This window comes from Mizuhopecten yessoensis, unplaced genomic scaffold, assembly GCF_002113885.1.
Source record: "Mizuhopecten yessoensis strain PY_sf001 unplaced genomic scaffold, ASM211388v2 scaffold716293, whole genome shotgun sequence".
Lineage (NCBI taxonomy): Eukaryota > Metazoa > Mollusca > Bivalvia > Pectinida > Pectinidae > Mizuhopecten > Mizuhopecten yessoensis.
Genome location: NW_018480044.1, coordinates 335,457 through 361,833, shown reverse-complemented (window position 1 = coordinate 361,833; position 26,377 = coordinate 335,457). Strand labels below are relative to the sequence as shown.

The 26,377-nt window shown below is 35.1% G+C and overlaps 1 protein-coding gene across 12 annotated transcripts in view; it reads right to left on the bottom strand.

Annotated features, from left to right (window-relative positions):
- Positions 1-16,544: 16,544 nt before the first annotated feature.
- The window catches only part of LOC110442707 (heat shock factor protein-like), a 31,513-nt gene continuing 21,680 nt past the window's right edge, over positions 16,545-26,377 (bottom strand). For 3 of the 12 annotated variants that reach the window (XM_021486431.1, XM_021486442.1, XM_021486443.1), the window contains 2 exons: positions 24,365-25,174; positions 16,545-24,227 (listed from right to left, as the gene is read on the bottom strand). In XM_021486431.1, coding sequence (XP_021342106.1) covers positions 24,996-25,174 — 179 coding nt within the window. In that variant the 3' untranslated portion in view covers positions 16,545-24,227; positions 24,365-24,995. The remainder of the gene's footprint in view (positions 24,228-24,364; positions 25,175-26,377) is intronic. The other 9 variants (XM_021486435.1, XM_021486433.1, XM_021486440.1 and 6 more) reach the window with 9 other exon arrangements.

The window sequence follows — 26,377 nt, the reverse complement described above, 5'->3', positions numbered from 1 at the left end:
GCGGCTTTTTACATTTCAAAGTTTCATGAAAATTGTTGTTTTACACGAATAAATGCCACAAATCTTGATTATGGGATAAAAAGGATCTTACACTCGTTTTTATTTCATATAAAATTTATGAAATTCATCACGGTTTTTTCATTTTAGCTCGCCAGAGGCTCGCTAAATTGAAAAATTCCCAGACTCGTTTCATAAATCTCATATGAAATGGAAAATCATGTAAGATCCTATATATATTGCAAAAAATACTATATTTATTGTTTCCTTAACGTATTTCAAAGGATGTGAAAGTTTCCTACTTATCCCACACTGCCTTTTTACTTAAAAAACACTTTCTTTTCTTGTGTTTTGGAATACAATGACTAAAGTGCATCTTCTTGCCTAACACCAAATATGTCCTTACAAAGCCAGTCTATAGTCTCTCTTGGCGTATTCAAAGCATCCAATCTCAGGCTTTTGGTCAGCCTAGCATATCATACGCACCTCTGACTACTATAAACACTCTACTGAGCCTGTTTAATATACATACCTTCATAAAGACCGGTATTAGGCAAGGAGATTCACTTTAAGTATAATATCTTTAATATCTATGCCAAGTTGCATGCTTATCCCAAAATGTCCTTTATGTACAATCAGCCCTTATTATTGGGAATAAGCAGAACAATTGATAAAACAATGAAATGGACTAACTGTAACGACTAAAACAGATACTTTCCTTGAGGCTAGGAGACTTAAACTTACCAGCAAAGCAAACTTGATATATCAAGTTAAACAGTTTACACTAGTTGTGGTGGCAAATGCCATCTCTTATTTGTAAGTTAACTTGGATTAGTGTTTGCGCATGTGATACAATAAGCTATCTTTGAACACATTAAGGAGGTGAACATCCGGATATACCGGGGCCCAAAAAGGGCCTTATAGACACTCATCCTTTCTTGTTTTACCCTGATAAAATATTTGAGTAAATAAGAGTGTTAAAATACATCAAAACATTGGTAGAATATAAATGAGACAAAACTTATAAAATTACATTCGAAACACAAAACCATTTGCTATATAAATCACCTAATTTACAAGGATATATATGATATCATTCTTGAAATCCATTATCTTACATTTTAAACTAGCTTTACACTCATTAAAAAGAAAAGACATATCTCTACGCATTGTGTATTCAAAAGAGTTATTGTTGCAATATCATATCAACACATTATACCTTGATAGCATACTTGAGTAAATTTAAATGTAGCAATACATCAAAACATTGATAGATTACAGCAGTATATAACTCCCAATCCAATACATCAAAACATTGATAGATTACAGCAGTATATAACTCCCAATCCAATACATCAAAACATTGATAGATTACAGCAGTATATAACTCTCAATCCAATACATTAAAAGATTGATAGATTACAGCAGTATATAACTCCCAATCCAATACATCAAATCATTGATAGATTACAGCAGTATATAACTCCCAATCCAATACATCAATTGCATGTGTATCGACGCAGTAACAGTTGAAATGAATACAAAATACTGATATTTCCCAATAGTTTCAAAATAACAGCACGTACTAGAGTTGGACATGTCGACTCGTTCAGGCTCCTTTGCTAATCTTATTGACATCACATTGTTATACTCGTGATGATATTAGATAAAACTTCACACATAAACTAATTGACTTTTTTCAATGAAATACATGTAGAGGTATAATTTGGTTAGTATGTTTCAGTGAGGTAGCACTATAAAGTCGGCATCAGTTCCGCGCACAAGGAGACAAACACGAACATAACGCAGCCTACCAAAACACAAACGCATACACTACACGCATACATCTTACACACTGGGGAGGCCGGCCTTAAATGACCATAGCTGTTGATAGGACGTGAAACAATACTAAACCAAACCAAACCAAACCAACCGTAAGTAAAATACATCAAAGATGATACTGTTAACTAATTGATTATTCGATACTACTAACAACAGTACACTATCATACTAAAACTGTCACAGTAGTGTTTCACAAAATGCAATAGTAAGTTTGCTGCAATAGGCACCTCATAACAAGTGAAATATATATTCATTTTGATACCAAATCACGAAAACAAAATGATTCTATTGGAATTTCTAATCACTTTTACGTATATATATCTACTCCAAGACCTTGAAAATACTGTTAAAACGAAATATTGAATGATGAACGAAAGTCACACACATGTGTTAAACGAAATATGAATTCTCATTTTGTGACTTTACGGGTATTAGAATTGATACACATAAATACTAAGTATCAAAAAAGTTTATTAAAAAGAATACTAAATACTCGCTGTCGTCAATAGATTATAAACAATAGAAAAAAAGTCGTAACTCATAGGTGACAGAAGGACAAAGTTGGAACTCACTAAAATCAGAGCTCACTGGTCACAAAAAAAACAAAGTAAAAGAAGGACAAATCGAAACTTACCGGTAACTGAAGGACTAAACTAGAGGTAAGACCCATTTTGATGGTGTAAAAGACACAATTTTTTTTTTAATTTTTTTTCCTTGTCTTCAGAATATCATTTATTGATTTTGCTTATAGATCCGTAATTTTGTAGGCTGAATATCAATAGTGTCTTCTTATTCAAGGGACAGGATATGTCGTCTTTGCCGACACTATGGGTATTTTGTCATGTTAAATTGGCAATACCTGCAAACTTCAAAACTTTTTTCACAACTGTCGTGAGTACCGAAGTGAAATATTAGTGATATTTTGAAAGCCTTAAATATCTTCTAGAACCTCCAACTCATGTATGCAAACCGTTTCTAAATACATTTTAGCTCAGTCAATGTTTAATCAAAGCAACTTTACGCATACTATACGGTTTCCTTAACTTTTTTAACCAATCAGATTTGTTGACCTATTTCCTTGTGCGATATCTGTTATCACGATTCTTGTTAAATATCACTGTCTGACAAGATTATCTGTTGATTACATCATATATCCGGAGTTTGATAAAACATATGAGTGTTATACGTTAAAATAATAAGTCGCATAAACACACTGATAAATTACATACAACAATAACTCCATACTGTCTAATAATATGATATAAACTCTCTGAAATAAACCAAATTATCATTTGTAAAGATAAACAAATAAAAATATGAATTACAAAGATTTAGTATTTTCACGAGTGATAACAAAGCGTTATTTGAGATATCCCATGTAGACAACGGGGTCCTGCTCACTAAAATTTCTAACATCTTCACATTATATTTGTCAGAGCTTATAACTTGTATCAGTTAAGGTATTTAAAATAAGTATGCTCATGGTTGATCTACCCACACGATTGCTCAGAAGCTATACAGGAAGGGATATTCAGCTCACGGTAGGGATATTCAGCTCACGGTCCTCCCAAATTGGCACAAGTTCTCCTTTTGGTCTATATAACATCAATGATGAAATGTCTTGTGGTAGATGCCCTGCCGTGGTTTGTAGCGCAACACTAGAGCGAGTAAAACCTCTAGGTGGTACTGGAGGGACATATACATACGGTATTGTAGGTACACTTACATCGTGTTGTCTAGGTGGTATTGGTGGTTTAGGTGAAGAATCGCGTATTTGCTGTCTAGGTGGTGTTTCTGCATCATACGTAAATAGTCTAGGAGGTTTCGGAGGCCCCTTTGCATATACCGTGTTTCGTTTCGATGGTTGTTGCAATTCCATCCCTGAACGATTATAACGACTTGCTGATATTGGTGTTGCCGTTGAAACATCGCATATATGTTGTCTTGATGATTCTTCTGGAGAGGATACAAGCTGTCTCGGTGGTTTTGGCGGCCCATTTTCACAGAGCATTTGTTGTCTTGGTGTTTTTTGTAAAGGGAGGTCAACGGATTCAAATTGTCTTGTTGCTATTGGTGGCGCCCATGAATCACCGCCTGATATTAGTCTTCCTGATTTTTCTGAAGCAACTACACGCCGTTTGATTGGTTTTGGTGGTACTGATGCCGTGTCGTATACTGGTACCAACTCCGAAGCACACCACATTGGTTGGTTCCATTGTTTGTTCGGTATTTGTGTAGCTTGCTGCTGTTGTGGTTTCTCCTTAAACGGTGTGTGTTGTTCATGTATCCGTGATGTGTCGTGTTGATCCTGGATTTGTGGATTCGGGGGCGTACCCTCGTTTTCTTTATTGTTTGGTAATTTTGTTTTCAAAATTGTATTCTCCTTAGAATTGTTCGTTAAGTTACGCCAAATTAAAATACAACATAATTGCCCCATATCTCTACAATTGGTTCTTTCGTTATATGATGTAATGAAGCATTGGTCTGTCAGAGTTAACGCGAGTTAGTATAGCTTCTCCATTCACACAAAAGTCATCGCAAAATGTGTTAGCAAACTGTTATATGTTCTATGTATTCTTGCTTGCTTTCATCAATTCATTTCTTTTCTAAATTCACTACTTGCCTGTTCAGTGAAGCTGGTAACGCGGCAGTTTACTGTTGGAGTGTTTGTTGTCCTTGTATAGAGGTTGGCTAGGTATAAACTATAGACGTTGTCTCCTAAAGATATCACACAATGTTACAACCGGATGTACAGTACACGAAAATCCTGTCGAAAGTTCAGAGAGAACCTTATTGTCCATGAAATGTAATCAAATCATCAAACAAGTTGTTGGCGTTCATTTTGAGCCAGATTTAGGTAGATATCATAATCTGTTCCTCGTTATTATGACTGAAATTACATCATTATTGTTTACGTATGTGTTACGTAACATCTCAGATCGTTCTATGATAAATCAGTAGTGTTATTGTAGGTCATGTTTTGTCCATAGATATGTTAGCTATCAGTTACTGTTTAGATATAGACGGCCAGGTCATACTGATAAAGATATGTAATATGCATTTTAAATAGACAATGTTTTAGTCAACAAAATAGAGCAATGTAAATTTCCTATATAGATATCTATTAGATATGTTGTTTACTTTGATAATTGATATCGACGTAACAAAAGCCAAACTGACTGCAATGTTACATTTAAAATTAGGCATCCCTTAAATTCGAACCACACTGTCATCGCCCCGATCTTTCTCTATAACGAACATAACAAGAGTATTCTACTGAAAACAGTTCCTAGAAATTTATGGAAACTAGCTTAGAATATGGCGTAAAATTATGGCGTAACTTTGTATTTTATGAAAGTGGAACCGCAAAGGATTAGATGTATTTAACAACAGTGCTATCCTGCACAACCAGTCAGTCTAACTAAAATATAAACTTACACGTCAGTCTAACTAAAATATAAACTTACACGTCAGTCTAACTAAAATATAAACTTACACGTCAGTCTAACTAAAATATAAACTTACACGTCAGTCTAACTAAAATATAAACTTACACGTCAGTCTAACTAAAATATAAACTTACACGTCAGTCTAACTAAAATATAAACTTACACGTCAGTCTAACTAATATATAAACTTACACGTCAGTCTAACTAAAATATAAACTTACACGTCAGTCTAACTAATATATAAACTTACACGTCAGTCTAACTAAAATATAAACTTACACGTCAGTCTAACTAATATATAAACTTACACGTCAGTCTAACTAAAATATAAACTTACACGTCAGTCTAACTAATATATAAACTTACACGTCAGTCTAACTAAAATATAAACTTACACGTCAGTCTAACTAATATATAAACTTACTTCAGATACAAAGGCAACTCCATCAGTTCTCAACACATTCTCCTACATACATGAAGTACTGGCAAACGCTACAATTCCAAGATAATGGAATTCTGTCGGAATACTATTGCCATTGACAAAACGAGCGAATGCTGGTCGGATTACCTTTCATAGTGGAATAAGTCTATAAGGCGTATCATCTTAAAACGAATAAGCAGAATGAACTCCAAGTATTTCTTGACCCCGAGCTCCGATCAACATGCAAGGATTTATGTGATAAGTGTAAGTGTAGTTATGTTTGCAGATAAATATTTAAATAACGGGTTCCTTATTTGCAACACTATTACATCTCCTGTGAAAAATAACTTGCCCAATAACCATGGAAACCCTACTCATACTTCAACTTAGATCCCAGGTGACAGCTTGGGTTTTGCAAATCCACAAAATTACCAATGAGAGCGGGTCGCACTTCAACAACTCCTTTCGGTATTATTGTCTAATTCTTTGAAAAACGAAATACAAGATTATAATGCGCTATAAACATTTGTTCCTGAAATTGTTAGGATATGGACCTATTCCGTTTGTAAAAATTACTTAAACTTCACAAAAACCATGCAAACAACTTTTGTCGCAGGCTCTGTCAGTTGTTTAACTAAGGAAATATTCAAAAAAAATCCTAGTACCACTAAATCAAGGTTACATTTTTTTATAAAATGGAGTGTTAATTTGAAGAACTCAAAATATTAAATCTTACAAATCCTTTCTTTAATCCGAATATTTGACTTACTACTCTGTGTTCTACCATAAATCATACCAAACTGAAAGAACACCTTCATTACGATTATTTTATATTAGAGCTTTCTTTCACTTAGCAATGGCCGATGCAAATCTATATTCGTGAACTATTTTCGAGAATACTTTGTGAAAAAGACGAGACCAGGATGAGATAAATGAGGAAAAAGGGTATGAAAATGATTGAATTCCAGGACCATATCATCGATGATTTTGGTAGCATAATGTTCCAGCAGACTGCTGTCACAACCATGGGGATAGACTGTGTCACACACTCTCTCTCTCTCTCTCTGCTACTCAATGTGTTTCATTTGAAGCCGAATGTATCGATGAGCTTATCAGGAGAGGTAACAAAGACCTTGTAAATTCCCTTAAATTCACTTTAAGATAGATCGACGATGTGATAAACCCTCCTGTCTTTGAAATCAACGACACAATTGACTCTTCTACATCAGCTGCTTACCTCGACCTTTACTGGCCACAGTGACCAACAGAGACGGCCTACTGTAATTAGTAAATGTTGAAATTCAGCAGAGACGTCCATGTTTCTCCCATTTGCGGTGCTTATATGTCAAAGTTGATTCCATATTCATCGTTGTTCTCAGAATATAACGATTTCTGTGATAAGCGCCGAATGCTGACTCACAAAATTACAAAGCAGGAGGTTTTGAAAGATACAGGCTGGTGAAGACGATGAGCCTGATTCAGATTGACATCATTATCTTATTGGGGAGTATTATGTTTCCATTTGCGATATGAATACCAACGTTTGTGATTATTCTAATCATTGTGTTTTATGGTCACTTAACTGCTTCTCACTTGGAGGACGTGACATCCCTCGGATTGACCTAGATTTACATGGCCTAGATTTACATGGCCTAGTTTTACATAACCTAGATTTACATGGCAGAGGCGTACTTTTTCAATGGACTCCTTTGCAATCACATCTTTGTTGATATTTTGCCATTGTTTCAATGATTTTGTATTTGAATTATTTTTTTGTTTACACTTCAGAATTCTCTTGTTGTTTTTGATAAACTCTCCATTTGGGCTGTATCTGTGGTATTTTTAAGAACATTTGTTCATGCCGCTGCATCTTTTCTATGTCATCGTTTTCATGAGAAATGCAATGCACATACAATAATTCTAAGCCAAGATCCGCAATGTTTAGACCGTTAACCGACCAAATAGAAAAAGCAATATTATCTACAACTTTGGTTAATGTATCCCTTTTTCGAGCAAACATAGTACTTTTAACAGACGTCGCACCAATTTGGTTTTCAACTGAACAGAGAAAAGCAGCAGCCTTGACATGATTCGAACCTTGAGCCAAAGAACTGTTAAAATTCAATCTGCTAAGCGAGCTACTGTCGGCCTATTTCAGATAGGCAAAATTACATATTCCACACACTATCTGCACCAAGGGAGAGGAATTAACGCTATCTCTTGTGGTGATATATAGTCTAGGGTCCTTGATCAAGCAGTCACTAATCCGGTTATCTCACTTTCAGCCAATGTTGTAGGGATACAATTGACATTTTCTATACAAAAAAGTTCCAGTCATCCTGCCAATTCACAATCCAGACACGTTTGGCGTCCGGGAACACGACTACTGTATTATATGTCAAGTCTGTAAATAGTAACTGTGTTATAAATCAAGTCTGCAAATAGAACGAAATGGATTTATTATATGTAAGGTCTGTATACTAACGGAAGTGACTGTATTTTATATCAAGAATTCACACAGATCGAAGTGGTTGTATTATATATCAAGACTTCACACAGAACGAAGTGGCTGTATTATATATCAAGACTTCACACAGAACGAAATGGCTGTATTATATATCAAGACTTCACACAGAACGAGGTGGCTGTATTGTATATCAACACTTCACACAGAAAGAAATGGCTGTATAATATATCAAGACTTCACACAGAACGAAGTGGTTGTATTATATATCAAGACTTCACAAAGATCGAAGTGGTTGTATTATATATCAAGGCTGCATACAGAACGAAGTGGTTGAATTATATATCAAGGCAGCATACAGAACGAAGTGGTTGTATTATATATCAAGGCTGCATACAGAACGATGTGGCTGTATTATATATCAAGACTTCACACAGATCGAAGTGGTTGTATTATATATCAAGGCTGCATACAGAACGATGTGGCTGTATTATTTATCAAGACTTCACACAGATCGAAGTGGTTGTATTATATATCAAGGCTGCATACAGAACGAAGTGGTTGAATTATATATCAAGGCAGCATACAGAACGAAGTGGTTGTATTATATATCAAGGCTGCATACAGAACGATGTGGCTGTATTATATATCAAGACTTCACACAGATCGAAGTGGTTGTATTATATATCAAGACTTCATACAGATCGAATTGGCCGTATTATATATCAAGACTTCACACAGAACGAAGTGGCTGTATTTTATATCAACACTTCACACAGAACGAAGTGGTTGTATTAAATATAACGACTTCACACAGAACGAAGTGGCCGCATTATATATCAAGACTTCACACAGAACGAAGTGGCTGTATAATATATCAAGACTTCACACAGAACGAAGTTGCTGTATTATATATCAAGACTTCACACAGAACAAAGGGGCTTTATTATAAAACAAGTCTATTAAAAGAACGAAGTGGCTGTTTAAAATATGAAGGCTGCATACAGAACGAAGTGGCTGTATTATATATCAAGGCTGCATACAGACCAAAGTGGCTGTATTATATATCAACACTTCATACAGAACGAAGTGGCTTTATTATATATCAAGACTTCACACAGAATGAAGTGGCTGTATTATTTATCAAGGCTGCATACAGAACGAAGTGGCTGTATTATATATCAAGACTTCACACAGAATGAAGTGGCTGTATTATTTATCAAGGCTGCATACAGAAAGAAGTGTCTGCATTATATATCAAGGCTGCTTACAGAACAAAGGGGCTGTATTATATATCAAGGCTGCATACAGAACGAAGTGGTTGTATTATATATCAACACTTCATACAGAACGAAGTGGCTTTATTATATATCAAGATTTCACACAGAATGAAGTGGCTGTATTATTTATCAAGGCTGCATACAGAACGAAGTGGCTGTATTATATATCAAGGCTGCATACAGAACGAAGTGTCTGCATTATATATCAAGGCTGCATACAGGCCGAAGTGGCTGTATTATATATCAAGGCTGCATACAGAACGAAGTGGCTGTATTATATATCAAGACTTCACACAAAATGAAGTGGCTGTATTATTTATCAAGGCTGCATACAGAACGAAGTGGCTGCATTATATATCAAGGCTGCGTACAGAACGAAGTGGCTGTATTATTTATCAAGGCTGCATACAGAACGAAGTGGCTGCATTATATATCAAGGCTGCATACAGATCGAAGTGGCTGTATGATATATCAAGACTTCACACAAAATGAAGTGGCAGTATTATTTATCAAGGCTGCATACAGAACGAAGAGGCTGTATTATATATCAAGGCTTCGTACAGAACGAAGTGGCTGTAATATATATCAAGGCTGCATACAGAAAGAAGTGGCTGCATTATATACCAAGGCTGCATACAGAACGAAGTGTCTGCATTATATATCAAGGCTGCGTACAGAACGAAGTGGCTGTATTCTATATCAAGGCTGCATACAGAACGAAGTGTCTGCATTATAAATCAAGTCTATAAAAAGAACGAAGTGGTTGTATTATATATCAAGGCTGCATACAGAACGAAGTGGCTGTATTATATATCAAGGCTGCGTACAGAACGAAGTGGCTGTAATATATATCAAGGCTGCATACAGAACGGAGTGGCTGTATTATATATCAACACTTCACACAGAACGAAGTGGCTTTATTATATATCAAGACTTCACACAGAAAGAAGTGGCTGTATTATAAATCAAGTCTATAAAAAGAACGAAGTGACTGTATTATATATCAAGGCTGCATACAGAACGAAGTGGCTGTATTATAAATCAAGTCTATAAAAAGAACGAAGTGACTGTATTATATATCATGGCTGCATACAGAACGAAGGGGCTGCATTATATATCAAGGCTGCATACAGAACGAAGTGGCTGTATTATAAATCAAGTCTATAAAAAGAACGAAGTGGCTGTATTATATATCAAGGCTGCATACAGAACGAAGTGGCTGTATTATATATCAAGGCTGCATACAGGCCAAAGTGGCTGTATTATATATCAACACTTCACACAGAACGAAGTGGCTTTATTATATATCAAGACTTCACACAGAATGAGGTGGCTGTATTATATATCAAGGCTGCGTACAGAACGAAGTGGCTGTTTTATATATCAAGGCTGCATACAGAACGAAGTGTCTGCATTATATATCAAGGCTGCATCAAGAACGAAGTGTCTGCATTATAAATCAAGTCTATAAAAAGAACGAAGTGGTTGTATTATACATCAAGACTTCACACGGAACGAAGTGACTGTATTATATATAAAGACTTCACACAGAATTATCTATCAAGACTTCACACAGAACGAAGTGACTGTATTATATATCAAGGCTGCACACAGAACGAAGTGGCTGTATTATATATCAAGGCTGCATACAGAACGAAGTGGTTGTATTATATATCAAGACTTCACACAGAACGAAGTGACTGTATTATATATCAAGACTTCACACAGAATTATATATCAAGACTTCACACAGAACGAACAGGCTGCATTATATATCAAGGCTGCACACAGAACGAAGAGCCTGTATTATATGTCAAGGATGCACACAGAACGTGATTTAATCGGGAATAATTAACTTAATGGGATTTATCGGTGCTTTTTGTAGGGATCTGATTAAGTTTTATTAATTAAAATATACAAATTGTGTCCAATAGGATACTTTTTAAGAATATAGTCCTATTGAGAAAATCTTTGAGCAGATCATTAACATCGTAAATGTTGTTACCTTTTCTACTCACACCTCTTTACGGTTATCATAGTCGATAATGCGGGTACGTGCTGGGACTTTACAATCAACATGTACACGGTACAGCATAGAAAGAGCAATGGCAGGTAGATCAATCAAACATGGGCTATGCCCAGGATCCCGATTTTGGTGATTTGTTAACTTGAAAATAATAATGAGGCAAAAATATTTTATTTTGTTTATTTTGTTCTTGTTGTTCTTGATCTGAACTTAACGATATCTATTCTTCTCATTAATCACATTCAGAAATATACCATGGCGTTTTGCAATTTGGTTTGGAATAAAACAAATTCAAAAGCTTTAAAATTGAGTTAAGTTAACAAATCATAACACTGCATGGTGCTATAGAAGTAAGATTGAGTGTGGCGTCTACAAAACATGAGTTTCTAATCACAAGTCTTTAGTCCGATTGGACATTGTATCCAGAAAAACATGCTTTCTCATTGTCGTATGAAAGCTTCTATCAAGTACCACATTATAAAATCAATACTTTCACAAATGTATGATTTTTGTACATTTCTTGTACATATAGATGTATCTTCAAAGTCAAATCTGTATTAAAAGACAAACAAAAAAAGTCTAAAAAACGCATTTTTACACTCAGAAACCCGTTGTGGATTTTTTTCTTGTGTGTTAGGATAACAAAACATTGATGGTGTCAGCCCGTGGCGACACTCACAATTTCAAATATTATTGAACATAAAATATTTCAACTACAGCCGTGGCCACAGAATATGCCATAATTAACTTTCAGAAATTTATGTGATGTGTATGTTATTTTTTCTGTAATAAATAGTCATTCTGAGGAAAGTGTTTCCAATGCCTGATTACATTTTGGCAGTGGTATGGGAATACAGAACTGCACTATACGGTGTTACGTAACCAGCCTTGTAAACGTTTATTTCATACCCAGTGGTATCGCTGTGTGACTCCAATTAAAATATAATGAGTTTTCCATACATGGACACTACCATCATGAATGTATCTCTTTTCCTGAAATATTCGATAAAACGAAATTGATTCCAGTGGAGAACCAGCAGTCAACCACAGACAAATGTAGCGAAGGTGAAACATAATGTAGTCATTGATTTCAACTAGATACAGGTTGCTTCAGCGTAACAGAAATAATATAAGCTTATTGCTTGTTCTCTAATTCCTAGAACAAAATGTTTAATGTCGAAAAATAAATGTAAATTTTGAAAATGAAAATTTATCAAATACAAGTGTTTTTACTTCAATATATATCAATTCCATGCTTTTCTTTATCCTTTAGAAAGAGAATTACTGTATGTCACTTTAAAAAAATTAACAATATATAAATATGTGTTAACAACATTTCAAATCAATATCGTTACTTTCAGTTTTGATTGGTTTGTGCATTAACATACATAGATATTTTAATTAAGGTTTAGCGTCGAACAAGAGTCCAACAGGGTCTGTACTGTTCATCTGGATCCTAAAGCACTCATAGAGCAAAACATTCTCATTGAAAATAAGGTTGTTAATTGTTGGGGCTTCGCCCTTCAGCACCAAAGGGGCAATACAATTCCTTTGTGTAAGATTTGCATCCTGGTCCTAATGATGCTTCGAATCAAATTTTGCTGGAGTATGATCGACTATTGCAAAGGAGACTCAATTTATAACCAAAATACTCCCCTTTCGGGTTCAAGAAGTGTTGATAGAGGCTGTGTTGAGCAATTATGTAATAGAGTAAGCGATAAAATCGTCTAAAGTTTTGTAATCCAATACAAACGAGACCTGTACATATCCCTTTTAACTGTGGTTAGTGTTGATTGGTCATCGGGTTAAGAAATCAGGCTTTTTTATCCCTCGCTTTTAGAAGAAGTCGGGGTTATTAATTTAGGGGCGTCCGTGCGTCACGTTTCAGTTCCCGTGCAATAACTACGCTAAATTCGGTGTGCGCGTACATATTAACATGTTTAAAGACAAAGTTCGCTCATCAATGTGATCCTTGCTTATTTACGCATAATTTATTACATTTATACATTCTGATTGGCTGATTTGTTTCGTGCATTAAGTGCTCTAACAATCTTATTTCTACAGAATTTAGTGTGCACATGTTTAAGACTAAGTTCGCTGGTCAATGTCATCCGTGCATAATTACGCATAATTAATACCGTTATACATTTTGATTGGTTTATTGGTTTCCGTGCAATAATTACGCTAATAATGGTATGATTTGAACAAAATTACGTGCACATTCATATGAAGATGTTTAAGACTAAGTTCGCTTGGCAATGTCATCTGTGCATATAAATTTCGATTGGTTTATTGGTTTCTGTGCAATAAGTGCTCTAATAATGGTATGATTTGAACAAAATTACGTGCACATTCATATGAAGATGTTTAAGACTAAGTTCGCTAGGCAATGTCATCTGTGCATATACATTTTGATTGGTTTATTGGTTCCTATGCAATAAGTGCTCTAATACTGGTCCTATTTCTACAGAATTTGGTGTGTACATGTATACATATTAACATTTTTAAGACTAAATTCACTCGACAATATGATTCATGCATATTTATGGATAAATTATTACACTTACACATTCTTATTGGGTAATATTTTTCTATAAAATACGCTTAATGATGGTCCTTTTTCAACAAATGTTGGGGTGTACATACATATTACATGTTTCAGGCTCCAATCGCTGGTCAACGTGATCTGTGGAAATTTACGCATAATTAATAACAATTCATTAATTACTTAATTAATTATTAGTAAAGGTATTCAAAACCCCTAGCAATTAATGGTAACCTTGTTTTGTAGTCAGTGACATTTTTAAGGTGATCTTGAACTTCACTTTCCAATTTATAGTAGAAATCTCACAAAAAATAAAACTTTCTTTAAAAGCGCTCGTGTTGCAAGCAAGCTATTTCATCACAAATTGACACTGTATTCAGCTATTAGAATCTTTACCATATTCAACACATGCTTTATTGTTGATGTTAATTTCATTACATTGAATCTTATTCATCTAACAAGTTTCAGTGTGAAATTCGTTATAGTATCTTGTAAATATAACACAGTTTAGTGCCGATATTGTTTTACTGTATCCATAAATATAGCATACTTTGATGTAATGTCATGTGCTATATGATAACTATAACTGGAAAATGTTTTAGTGCTGATGTTCTTGTGCTTAATGCTGATGTTCTTGTACTTAATGCTGTACATGTTTTAGTGCTGTACATGTTTTAGGATTGATGTTCTTGTGCTTTATGCTGTACATGTTTTAGCGCTGATGTTCTTGTGCTTAATGCTGTACATGTTTTAGTGCTGATGTTCTTGTGTTTAATGCTGTACATGTTTTAGTGCTGTACATGTTTTAGTGCTGATGTTCTTGTGCTTAGCGCTGTACATGTTTTAGGGTTGATGTTCTTGTGCTTAATGCTGTACATGTTTTAGTGCTGTACATGTTTTAGTGCTGATGTTCTTGTGTTTAATGCTGTACATGTTTTAGTGCTGTGCATGTTTTAGTGCTGATGTTCTTGTGCTTAATGCTGTACATGTTTTAGTGCTGTATATGTTTTAGTGTTGATGTTCTTGTGCTTAATGCTGTACATGTTTTAGTGCGGTATATGTTTTAGGGTTGATGTTCTTGTGCTTAATGCTGTACATGTTTTAGAGCCGATGTTCTTGTGCTTAATGCTGTACATGTTTTAGTGCTGATGTTCTTGTGCTTAATGTTGTACATGTTTTAGGGTTGATGTTCTTGTGCTTAATGCTGAACATGTTTTAGTGCTAATGTTCGTGTGCTTAATGCTGTACATGTTTTAGGGTTGATGTTCTTTTGCTTAATGCTGTACATGTTTTATTGCCGATGTTCTTGTGCTTAATGCTGTACATGTTTTAATGCTGATGTTCGTGTGCTTAATGCTGTACATGTTTTAGTGCTGGTGTTCTTGTTCTTAATGCTGTACATGTTTTAATGCTGTACATGTTTTAGTGTTGATGTTCTTGTGTTTAATGCTGTACATGTTTTAGTGCTGATGTTCTTGTGTTTAATGCTGTACATGTTTTAGTGTTGATGTTCGTGTGCTTACTGCTGTACATGTTTAAGTGCTGATGTTCTTGTGCTTAATGCTGTACATGTTTTAGTGCTGTACATGTTTTAGGGTTGATGTTCTTGTGCTTAATGTTGTACATGTTTTAGTGCTGTACATGTTTTAGTGTTGATGTTCTTGTGCTTAACGCTGTACATGTTTTAGTGCTGATGTTCTTGTGCTTAACGCTGTACATGTTTTAGTGCCGATGTTCCTGTGCTTAATGCTGTGCATGTTTTAGTGCTGTACATGTTTTAGGGTTGATGTTCTTGTGCTTACTGCTGTACATGTCTTAGTGCCGATGTTCTTGTGCTTAATGCTGTACATGTTTTAGTGCTGATGTTCTTGTGCTTAGTGTTGCACATGTTTTAGTGCTGTACATGTTTTAGTGCTGTACATGTTTCAGTGCCGATGTTCGTGTGCTTAATGCTGTACATGTTTTAGTGCTGTACATGTTTCAGTGCCGATGTTCGTGTGCTTAATGCTGTACATGTTTTAGGGCTGATGTTCTTGTGCTTAATGCTATACATGTTTAAGTGCCGATGTTCTTGTGCTTAATGCTGTACATGTTTAAGTGCTGATGTTCTTGTGCTTAACGCTGTACTTAGGATCCTTATCAATTTCCCTTGTATACACTTTTTTGTCGGCGGTGTCTTCCAATTTATCCACCTTTATATGAGCTTAGCTGTTGAGGGGAGCTAAATCCCATATTAATCCTGCAAACGTTTGGAGTCTATTTATATTCTTTTTCGTCAGTAAATAAACATTACTTACAATCGCCATATTTTTGTGTTACATATTTTTAATCGTGACTCGTGGAATAAGGTTTGTAACAGCACACTTCGAAGAATCTCGGTTTAAATCATATACAACATATCATAACTATTGTGGCAGTAAGCTATAATTTCCTCCCTGTTGTTTTCATCTTTCTGTCAGAAAATAGCCATATGTTGGATCATTCCAAGATAAAACCACAATAGAGTCACAACCCCTAGAATTTGCTTCAGTGATTTATTTCAAAATGCTTATTATACATGATTATGCACGATAGCTCATGTGACTTATAATTTACGTTACTGAATTCATGTTCACACACACACATATACATACACACTGTTACAGGTACACATGATCAGGCATGACAGCAATGACTTCAAATTTCATAAACCATGTGCGCACACACACATACCCTGTCTAAAGATGGATCACTCGCCTCTCCTGACATTCAACTCGGTCTCGCACCTTCATGCATAGCGACAATACTCCCGTCCTGTACTGTTCCTTGTTATAATCCCTGCTAACTAAACACCCCTATCTCTTTCTAATACCTTCTCTGCTAACAAAGACCTTTCTAAATAGCAAGGAACTATTTCATAACATATATGTGTTAATTTGTACTGCAATACTAAAACAAAAAGCATAAAATTGATCCAAACATATATCATTAATACATGTTAATCATTGTATTAGCATAACATAATTACACATGTTAACATCTTAGAACTCAAATTCTGAGACATTAATAAAACTAACATGACCTGGTACAAAGTGACTAAGGTCATAGTAAGAATTTCAATGACGGGACAAAGGTTATAAAGCAGGTTTTTTCATCGGTTTTTTTTGTGATTTTTTTTTAGGGGGAGGGTATTTCTGTTTTCAAGTATTAGATGTGATGGACTAAGATCAAGCAGAATTAATGTAAAACAAATACTTAAAGTTTTACCTGTGAAAGATTTTACTGCCACTTTAAGCAGACTAGTGTTTAAAACCGGAATTGCTCTGGCATTAAATCTTAGAAGTACTTGAGTCATGGTTTAAGTTTTAGAATTACCTTAGTCATGGTTTAAGTAATTGTTTCTTGTATTTTCTTTTGAAGATGCCTAGTAACAAAAGAAATGAGACAAAAATAATTCAGGTACCTTTATAGGCGATATTTACTGCTAGTTTTCTCAAATAAAAATGTGAACCTATCTTTTTCCCAAAACTTTTTTACATTTTTACATCAACTTACAAAGTTTTTAAGTTTATAAGGTAAGAAAAGGTTTTGTACAGTGAATCAAACATCAGATTTCATTCACATCCAAGCAGTGAACATGCTTGATTTTACTCTTACTCCTATTGTAAACATGCAGCAGTAAATATATGGTACTATAAACATTCTTAAAGCGAAAATCAGATTGAAATGCATATATTTCAAATTTGTTTTCTATCCGATTAGAATTACCTGGTAATAATTATTGAACTGATGTCTATGTATCTTACTTTTCCGGTAAAATACATGACATTTGTCACATGAACAAGGTACTAAAAGTAGAACTGTAATCTGTAGGCTATATATTCCCACACCTCCTCTTTCCGTTGTAATGGACTAAATAATATTTACAAAATTCAAAAAGAAAAACTATATTGTATAGATTACAACTGCCTTCAAACTTATTAAAATTTAAAGAGTTCAGTGAAATCTATGCAGTATTTTAAGAGAAGCAGTACAGCCATATTTTCTTTAATGAGAAGGGTCATAACTCTACAGAATTTGTCAAAAAAAATCAATCAAATGGCTAAATAATATCACGCATATATTGATTAAGTGTACAAACTGACATCAATGCAATACTGTAGGACAAATCTATACAGACGGACAAATCAACAGACACCAGGATTCCAGTTCATCCCACCTAACTTCATTACGGCGGGCCTATTCATGTATTATGTATAACTTGGCTACGTAGCTATATATACAACTTTAACTCTAACTCTATCTGAAGTTTTGGCATAGAATCTACTTTAATGTACTTTAACAAAAAATTATCTACAAACAACTTCCGAACAAAAAATGAATATTCATTAATGATATGAATGGTAATTAAAACATGAATTATAATTAAAACATCAGATCCAAAGTCTTTGTTTTAGCATTAATAATAGTCATGTCATCTTTAACCAATATGATTATGTAATGTTGATGATTAAAAGTTACAGTTGCATGTTTCCACTTGTTCATTAAAAAAACATCCTTCTCCCTTTCACACACAATTATTACAAACCGCATGCAAAACGTGACCTACATGAAGATACTGTCTATTTACAGAACACAGTGACTGAAGTAAATCCACCAACAACTCCAGTGACATATATAACAGTTGACATACTTAAACATATACTCAGCACTTTTATACTCGTGTTCTGGTGCTCACTATGTAAACAACATTCTTTTTTTTTAAATTTGTAACCGAGAACAGATAACCTGCCAACAATTCAATATTTCTCTTATCCATCGACCAAAGCATGACATGGTCAAACACTATTTAATTTAATGAAGTATGCTTACAAAACCATACCACCTAAACAATTGATTGGTTAACTTCCTGTAGTGAACCATCCTCAAAATCCAAGGCTACTCATATTTCCCCTGTATCCCTTGAATATGTCATGACAAAATTGGAGGCTTTTTACCAAACACCTTGCTTACAATACAAATAGACTAGTAGTCCATTGTATCTGATGAGGATCAAAAGAATTGTGCAGCGACGTAAGGGTATGTTGCTCTTCTGTTACCTTCAAAGGACAGGTATCAGACCAGCTATTGGTCAGGATTTTACATTTGAAACCAATCAAGTAGCTTACCACGAGCCTTCCATTTTGTCATAACAAATTTGAGCAGTGCAGAGAAGATATGTGTATGAGAAGATACGTGTAATTAGAGCAGAACTCTTGAATTTTGAGGACGGTAATAAACACGTAAATATCACCTCTATAAATCAATGTCTTTGTATACATCAATAATGAATTAATGTATTTCCTACTATGTGAAAATATACAAAGTGAATTGAAAAAGGCTTCACAGTACAAAAATAAAGCATGAAAACAATTATTTTTTTCAATCTTAAATACACAAGTTAAAACAATAACAACAGCTTCTACAACAGATAAATACTGGCTTAAACATTAAAGCCGTACACCAATTGGTCAGTGACACCCAACTGTTGATCCACAGTATCAACACTTAGGTCGGACTGCAGAAGGGTTAAACTTAAGAGAAAGTCTATAAAGGCAACAACTGCAATTTTGTGTTTTTTGTTTTGCTTTCTTTTTATATAAACAGAATGTAGAATATTACTACACATGTCTCTTTTTTTAATTAGAGACAATAAATATTACTTCTTCAGTACCAATTATTATTTCACGAAATGGGGTTTTGTCCTTCATAATCTTTTCTAAGTGAAAAGCATAGAGAAAGATATGAGAACTCACCCCATAGAATTGGTATTAATTGTGAAACAAGAATAGTTCATGTTACTTAAGTAACAGAAATCATTGCCAATGGCATTTCAAATGGTGTGCCAGTTCATTTGACTAGGATGTCGCAATAAAATGACAGTGTACTCTTTGTTCTTTTCATAAAAACAAACATAATTGTCCCATATATATAAAGTTACGTTAGAACCCTGTTTGATGGCGTCTTGTATGGGCTAATTAGGATATGTGTTCATTGGTAAATACACAATCTACAAGCAAAATGTATCGCATCTAGACAATTGCTCACCTACAATGTTCCATCGATAATACTAATGCTTTGTATTTTTCCATGTATACAGTGAAGTCTAGTCACTTTTATCAGGGGCCTTTTTGTGTATGTGACCTTACCCGTTTGTCTATTTTTAAAATGCAATTTTTCAGTGGTAAAACCTTATAGATCTATAATTGTTAATGCAGGCCTTCAAAGTCTCAGCCGAGGCTCATCAGAAAAGGTTTCTCCCTATTTCATAAATGAGCTGTGGTCAAAACAGTTGGAAGCTGATAAACAAAAACAGACCAAGTTACTGCTCACGTAATCTGGATGTTACACTATCCAGCCAGTATTTTGAGGGGACGCATTGCATACTTTCTATACAAAACTGTCCCCATAGTCGTCATCTTAAAATCCAGCAACTTCAGCTAGGAACACCTCTATTCTACTGTAATTATCAAATGTGTTAATCAACTATGGGCACATGTCAGTAAAACCAAGAGAGCCAACGCCCGGAATCGCTCACCTAGTGATTTTTCTTCTATCTACCAGGTAAATATACAGATAACTGTGAGCAGGTTTGTCATCCATTTAACCATATGAACATTCCATCTCATCAAGAAAGCAATAAGAATCATGGAATTTTTACATTTTTAACCTTTGTGACCTTGAAAGTGGTCAATGTCATTTCTTCCAACAAAATTAGAAAGCTCCAAGCGAAAATTCATGACTTTAAGCTTCATAGTTCTGTTCAAAAGTTCTTAGAAGGTTTCCACACGTTTGGCCTCCGGCCTGTTGCCCTGAAAGTAGGCAAAAGTGGTGCATTTGGTTAATGCAAAAGCCCTTCATCACAGCAAGATTCAAGCACAATAATCTCTTTCTTTGTCCTTTAAGGAAAAGGTTTGAAACAAATAACAGCCGCATCTTGACAAATTGGTCTATAATATATAATTGGCTCTGTAATAATAAGGAAGTCTAGAATTCATTAATCCATTCAAAGATGAAACCGTGTCAAACACTACAGCAAGGATCAGGTAAATAATAGCCTATCCTTTTTTAATTATTTGTGGAAACAAAGTGCAGTGTTTCATAGTTGTAAACGCTATCATTACAAAAAGTTGGGTTTTGGAGAAAAGTGTAATGGATGGTACTTGTCTGCAAAAAGTAGGTCCATGTGACAGGTAAGACACACAGTAGCTTTTTTAAACAACTTTAAATGTACAAAAAGGGCAGTAACTCTAGATCTGCAAATACTTATTGCATAAAAATGTCTAATTTACATGCACAACTAGAAATGGCAATGATTAACCACTGTAAGCTTCAGGGAAATGTATAGACAAATTTGTTATGCTCAAAATAGACAAGGGCAGGCTAATAATTATGGGATCAATATGTCTCATTAAATATCCCTAATCATATTGGATTGTGGCAAACCCTACCAAGTTTCAAAGGAATCAGATGCCAGGTGAGAGAATGAAAAAAGCCATATTACAACACGTCCTGTCGAGACAGGCATACAAAAAATTAGTTTCATAAAAATCTATGCTATTGATCATAGTTTTTGTGCAGAAAGGAAGGCTTATCGGTGATGCATAGATTTTGCTCTATCCCAAATTTTGCCTTACACCCCTTTTCATTGCTTAGCAATTTTTGTTCAAATCAGACGATATTTAAGTATGTTATTGCACGGAAATGAATCCACCAATCAGACAGAAGTATGTTGATTACTCATACAGATTATATTCAATGCTGAACAATTTTGTCTTACACTTTGTAAAACTGCAGTTACAGCGCAAGTTTATGTAAATCTGAGTATCTTTATGGAAGTAATTGTATGCATGTACAGTAGAGAAACAGTTCATGGACAGAGGGACAAATACAATCAACCACAGATGGGCATAAAAAATGCTGTGTATATATATTATTTCATTTCAAGCAGTGAACAGGAACCCAGAAACTATAACAATAGTCAAACTTAAAAAATGATTTCTAGCTTTTTTGTATTACTGGCAGTTGACTCACAATGTTTATACATCTATATATGTAATAACCAGGCAGAGTATTGCAAGTAATGCATAGTCCCCCACCTCAAGAAAGGTACCAAAAATTATCTGAAAACCTGTAACTCTGTATATATGGTAGGGCACAAAAACTTATTTCTATCATCTAATGAGTTACCTGCAAACAAAATTTGGCAAAAGTGTGAACAGTTATACAAGATATGCCCCAAACAACTAAGAAGCAATCAGACAGACAGACTGACAGACGGACAGATCGCAAACCTATAAAACTTTCTATTAGTTCTGGTTGTGGACTAATTATAAGTTATTTTCCTAGATCCAACTGCCCTAGATTTTACGTTCACATTACGGTTAAACAAGCCCGACATTTGTACATGTTAGCGACTAGACACCTCATACATACGTAACTTTTATATCACCTTGAATCTAACTTGCATTCTGTGAGCATTCGCCCAATGCTTAACCCTAAACACATACTTTTCTTAAAATAAGATCACCCAACCGAAGACTTCACTCTCAATATGACCTCAATAGCCAACATCCACTGTTTGTTTAGAGGCGGCGTATAGCTTAGACCTATTGTTTGCTTGGAGATGATATATTGCTAAGATCAAATAGCTGCTTGAAGACGACCTTAATAGCTTAAGATCCATCTTTTGGAGACGACCTGTTTCTACCATCCATGTTTATTTGGGAGTTACTTCAATACATCAATTGATTTTTGTTTGTTTGAAGATGACCCATTGCTTAGTCCATTGTTTGCCAGGAGATGACATTTACAGGTCAGACCCAACACTTCCCAATCACTTCAATAACCAAGATCCATGGTTTGTTAGGACATGACCAGCTCAGATCCAATGTTGTTTGAAGATGACCTTAGTAGTAAAGATAGTTTTTAGTTTGCCAATAGCCCACTGCTAAAATGCATTGTTTGGAGAACAACTCAAAAGATAAGCTCCAATATTTTTGGAAGATGACATATTGTCAAGATCCATTGTTTGTTTAGAAACAATCTCAGTAGCTAAAGTTCTTTGTTTGGAGAAAGCCTCAACCATTAAGATCCATTATTTGTGTAAACACATCCTACTGCTAAGATCCATTGTTTGTATGGAGAATATTTCAATATCTAAGATCCATAATTGTTTCACAGATGATCTATTTCCAAGATCCATTATTTGTTCAAATATAGAGTCAATAGCTAAGATCAATCATTTGTTTGTAGATGACTTATTGCTAAAATCGATTTTCTTTCAGATACAAAGTCAATAGCCATGGTCTATTGCTTGTTTGGAGATGACCTTTATCCTAGATGCATCATTTGTTTAGGGATAACTTCAAAAGCCTAGATCCACTGCTACAATGACCTATATCTAGATCCACTGCTACAATGACCTTTATCTTGATCCACTGCTACAATGACCTATAGCTATGATCCACTGCTACAATGACCTATAGCTAGATCCACTGCTACATTGACATATATCTAGATCCACTGCTACAATGACCTATATCTAGATCCACTGCTACAATGACCTATATATAGATCCACTGCTACAATGACCTATATCTAGAGCCACTGCTACAATGACCTATAGCTATGATCCACAGCTACAATGATCTATAGCTATGATCCACTGCTACAATGACCTATATCTAGATCCACTGCTACAATGACCTTTATCTAGATCCACTGCTACAATGACCTATAGCTAGATCCACTGCTACAATGAACTATATCTAGATCCACTGCTACAATGACCTATAGCTAGATCCACTGCTACATTGACATATATCTAGATCCACTGCCACAATGACCTATATCTAGATCCACTGCTACAATGACCTATAGCTATGATCCACAGCTACAATGACCTATAGCTATGATCCACTGCTACAATGACCTGTAGCTATGATCCACTGCTACAATGACCTATATCTAGATCCACTGCTACAATGACCTATATCTAGATCCACTGCTAAAATGACCTATATCTAGATCCACTGCAATGACCTATATCTAGATCCACTGCTACAATGACCTATATCTAGATCCACTGCTTAAATGACCTATAGCTATGATCCACTGCTTAAATGACCTATATCTAGATCCACTGCTACAATGACCTATATCTAGATCCACTGCTACAATGACCTAGATCTAGATCCACTGCTACAATGACCTAGATCTAGATCCACTGCTACAATGACCTATCTCTAGATCCACTGCTAAAATGACCTATATCTAGATCCACTGCAATGACATATATCTAGATCCACTGCTACAAGGACCTATATCTAGATCCACTGCTACAATGAGCTATATCTAGATCCACTGCTTAAATGACCTAAAGCTATGATCCACTGCTACAATGACCTGTAGCTATGATCCACTGCTACAATGACCTGTAGCTATGATCCACTGCTACAATGACCTATAACTAGATCCACTGCTACAATGACCTATAGCTATGATCAACTGCTACAATGACATATATCTAGATCCACTGCTACAATGACCTTTAGCTATGATCCACCATTTGTTTGGGTATGACTTCCACTGGTAGGACCCAACTTTTTGTAATGACAAAATCTCAACAGTTAGGATCGAGAATTGTTTCAAGATGACCTCACTAGCTAAGATCTATTGTTTATTTAAAGGTGACCTTAATAGTTGGGAGCAAATGTTTGTTTGGAGACAACCTCACTTATTAAGATCCAATATTTGCTTGGAGACAACATTTATAACCAAGATACCTGGTATGTCTGTGATAAGAAAATCAGTCTATTTCAGCCAGCGCCACTGCTTTTATAAAGGAGACTGTCATATCAAACATCACGACCCTCAGAATGTGTCCACGAGGTAAATATTTGTCTCTCTGAGACCTGTACAAAAATTAACAAGATCACAGTTTTCATATTGTCAATCAATATCAAGTTCGTCTGATGACACTTGCACGGTAGGAGTCTCGAGGGCTTTTGATTTGAAACAGTCCACAGAGGAGTTACTCAGCGGATCATCCTCTGCTTGGGACAGATCAGCCAGGTCAAATAGGTCTGGAATCACATCATCTGATGGCTTGTACTGTATCACCTCATTACCTGTTAACAGCAAATATACATTATTTGTTAGTGTACGGCAGAGTTTACATCCTCATATACCTCATAGGACAGAGCTTAAAATTACAAGCTCATTTACCTCATAGGACAGAGCTTATAATAACAAGCTCATATACCTCATAGGACTGAGCTTAAAATTACAAGCTCATATACCTCAGGCTCATAGGACAGAGCTTATAATTACAAGCTCATATACCTCATAGGACAGAGCTTATAATTACAAGCTCATATACCTCATAGGACAGAACTTATAATTACAAGCTCATTTACCTCATAGGACTGAGATTATAATTACAAGCTCATATACCTCATAGGACTGAACTTATAATAACAAGCTCATTTACCTCATAGAACAGAGCTTATAATTACAAGCTCATATACCTCATAGGACTGAGCTTATAAGTACAAGCTCATATACCTCATAGGACAGAGCTTATAATTACAAGCTCATATACCTCATAGGACAGAGCTTATAATTACAAGCTCATATACCTCATAGGACAGAGCTTATAATTAAAAGTTCAGTTACCTCATAGGACAGAGCTTATAATTACAAGTTCAGTTACCTCATAGGACTGAGCTTCTAATTACAAGTTCATATACCTCAGAGGACTGAGCTTCTAATTACAAGTTCATATACCTCATAGGACTGAGCTTATAATTAAAAGTTCAGTTACTTCATAGGACAGAGCTTATAATTACAAGTTCAGTTTCCTCAGAGGACTGAGCTTCTAATTACAAGTTCAGTTTCCTCAGAGGACTGAGCTTCTAATTACAAGTTCAGTTACCTCATAGGACTGAGCTTCTAATTACAAGTTCAGTTACCTCATAGGACTGAGCTTTTAACTAGAACACTGACAGGTCAGTAAGGGCCCCGTCTTGTGGCAATATATCCCCCATAATCATCAAGAAGCAATCTTCCCATATAGCTGCGCTTGACGTTTGACATTTGGACTCGCAAGGAAGCAAAATATACATTTTACATGTACTATGATGTGAGTCTTGTTTCCTTCCACCTCCATATTTGCTGGGCTAACAGAAATGTAAATACCGGTGCAATACTCATTTGTTAGCTTTGATTTGTTTTATTTCACCTTATATACCTCCTCCATCAAGAGCCAGGGTCAAAGTCAGAGATCCACTTTGTCTTTGACCTTTGGACCCAAATGACCTTGACCATTAACC